The 2,179-nt window shown below is 64.3% G+C and overlaps 1 protein-coding gene across 1 annotated transcript in view; it reads left to right on the top strand.

The window, feature by feature from the left end:
• Positions 1-1,904, top strand: part of SP5 (Sp5 transcription factor) — a 2,447-nt gene extending 543 nt beyond the window's left edge. The window contains exon 2 of the mRNA XM_024765727.1: positions 208-1,904. Within this exon, the coding sequence (XP_024621495.1) occupies positions 208-1,356 (1,149 nt within the window). The 3' untranslated portion in view covers positions 1,357-1,904. The remainder of the gene's footprint in view (positions 1-207) is intronic.
• The last annotated feature ends 275 nt before the right edge of the window (positions 1,905-2,179 follow it).

Raw genomic sequence — 2,179 nt, 5'->3', positions numbered from 1 at the left:
CTCCGCGTCCAGGTAGCGCAAGCACCAAAAGTTTCCCGGGACTGGTGGGTGCGTGCGTGGTGTGCGGTGGCGGGGGAGGGACACCCAGGACGGGGGAGGGGCGGCGGTATAATAGCCGGCGTGGGTGTGGCGGGCCGGCCCGGAGACCGCGCTTGGAGCGCTAACCTTTTGTCTCTTCTCCGCCCTCCCGTGCCGCCGCCTATGCAGGACCGCACCCCCAGCGCCTCCCCAGACCTGGGCAAGCATTCGCCCCTGGCGCTGCTAGCCGCCACCTGTAGCCGGATTGGCCAGCCGGGCGCTACGGCGCCCCCGGACTTCCTGCAGGTGTCGTACGACCCCGCGCTGGGCTCGCCCTCCAGGCTCTTTCACCCGTGGACCGCCGACATGCCGGCGCACTCGCCCGGCACGCTGCCATCCCCGCACCCCAGCCTGGGGCTGACGCCGCAGAAAACGCACCTGCAGCCGTCCTTCGGGGCGGCGCATGAGCTGCCGCTTACACCCCCTGCAGACCCCTCATACCCCTACGAGTTCTCACCGGTGAAGATGCTGCCCTCGAGTATGGCGGCGCTGCCCGCCAGCTGCGCGCCCGCCTACGTGCCCTACGCGGCCCAGGCCGCGCTGCCGCCCGGCTACTCCAACTTGCTGCCGCCGCCCCCGCCGCCTCCGCCGCCCACGTGCCGCCAGCTGTCCCCCAACTCGGCCCCCGACGACCTCCCGTGGTGGAGTATCCCGCAGGCCGGCACCGGTCCGGGAACCTCGGGGGTTCCGGGGGGCAGCCTCTCCGGCGCCTGTGCGGGGGGGCCCCACGCGCCCCGCTTCCCGGCCTCAGCGGCCGCCGCTGCCGCCGCCGCCGCCGCCGCCGCGCTGCAGCGGGGCCTGGTGTTGGGCCCGTCGGACTTCGCGCAATACCAGAGTCAGATCGCTGCGCTGCTGCAAACCAAGGCCCCCCTGGCGGCCACGGCCAGGAGGTGCCGTCGCTGCCGCTGCCCCAACTGCCAGGCGGCGGGCGGCGCCCCGGAGGCAGAGCCGGGCAAGAAGAAGCAGCACGTGTGCCACGTGCCAGGCTGCGGCAAGGTGTACGGCAAGACGTCGCACCTGAAGGCGCACCTGCGCTGGCACACGGGCGAGCGGCCCTTCGTGTGCAACTGGCTCTTCTGCGGCAAGAGCTTCACGCGCTCGGACGAGCTGCAGCGGCACCTGAGGACTCACACAGGCGAGAAGCGCTTCGCCTGTCCCGAGTGCGGCAAGCGCTTCATGCGCAGCGACCACCTCGCCAAGCACGTCAAGACGCACCAGAATAAGAAGCTCAAAGTTGCTGAGGCCGGAGTCAAGCGGGAGGACCCGCGGGACCTGTAAGCCCACCCGGGGGCGACTCGATGCCTCTCCTGCCTCGGGCTCCCTACCCAGCGCCTCTTCGGAGAGGTTCCGGTGGCCTGTGGGCAGCCGGCCGAGAGGAGACCCAACTGAGGCACTTACTTGCCCCTTCCTGCTTGCCCGCCTCCCAAAAGCGACGCTAGGCCTCCAGCTCCCTGGCCGGCCTGCGGACAAGGACCGTGTGCCCAGGAAGAGCAGGGGAGGTAGGGTTGAGAGCTGTGTGTCACGAAAGAGCAGTTTCAGGCTCTGAACCATTCCCACCATCTGGGAGACCTACAGTTTGGGGGGACTACCCTGGGCTGACCTTTGTATATAGGAAACGCTGCTGAAATCAAAGCGGAAGAACCTTGAGAGATTTGAAATAGTGCTGTGTTTTTTGCTAGGACTGGGCCGGGCTTTGTACAGGTTATTTAATAGCTTTCTTAAAGAATAATTATAATAATTATAACATTAATTAAAATGTTACTTTTGTCCTCAGCTCCATGCAGAGCTACAGCATGAAATGTCTCTGTAAAGCAATCAGCAGTTGCAGCGTGAAAATAAATACGTTAACTCCGGGGTCACCTCGGGAAGACCCCGCTGAGCCGGTCTCATTTGATCTTTTCTCCTTCTGAGAGGCTTTACAAAGCTGTCAGGTTTCACCGGGAATTTGAAGGCTCCTGTAGGCTGCCTCTGTCGGAGGCTTCTTTGGTTTGGAAGATCCTGGGCAAGTGTGTCGGGTGCAAAGATGCAGAAAGTAGGAGGGCAGGGTCAGTTTTGTGGTAAAGAGATTAGGGCAAGATTTTCCAGTTCCGCCTTGAGTTTC

Source organism: Neophocaena asiaeorientalis, unplaced genomic scaffold (assembly GCF_003031525.2).
Source record: "Neophocaena asiaeorientalis asiaeorientalis breed wild unplaced genomic scaffold, Neophocaena_asiaeorientalis_V1.1 scaffold721, whole genome shotgun sequence".
Taxonomy (NCBI): Eukaryota; Metazoa; Chordata; class Mammalia; order Artiodactyla; family Phocoenidae; genus Neophocaena; species Neophocaena asiaeorientalis.
Note: the sequence above shows the minus strand (reverse complement) of the source record. Positions and strands in the feature narration are given on the sequence as shown.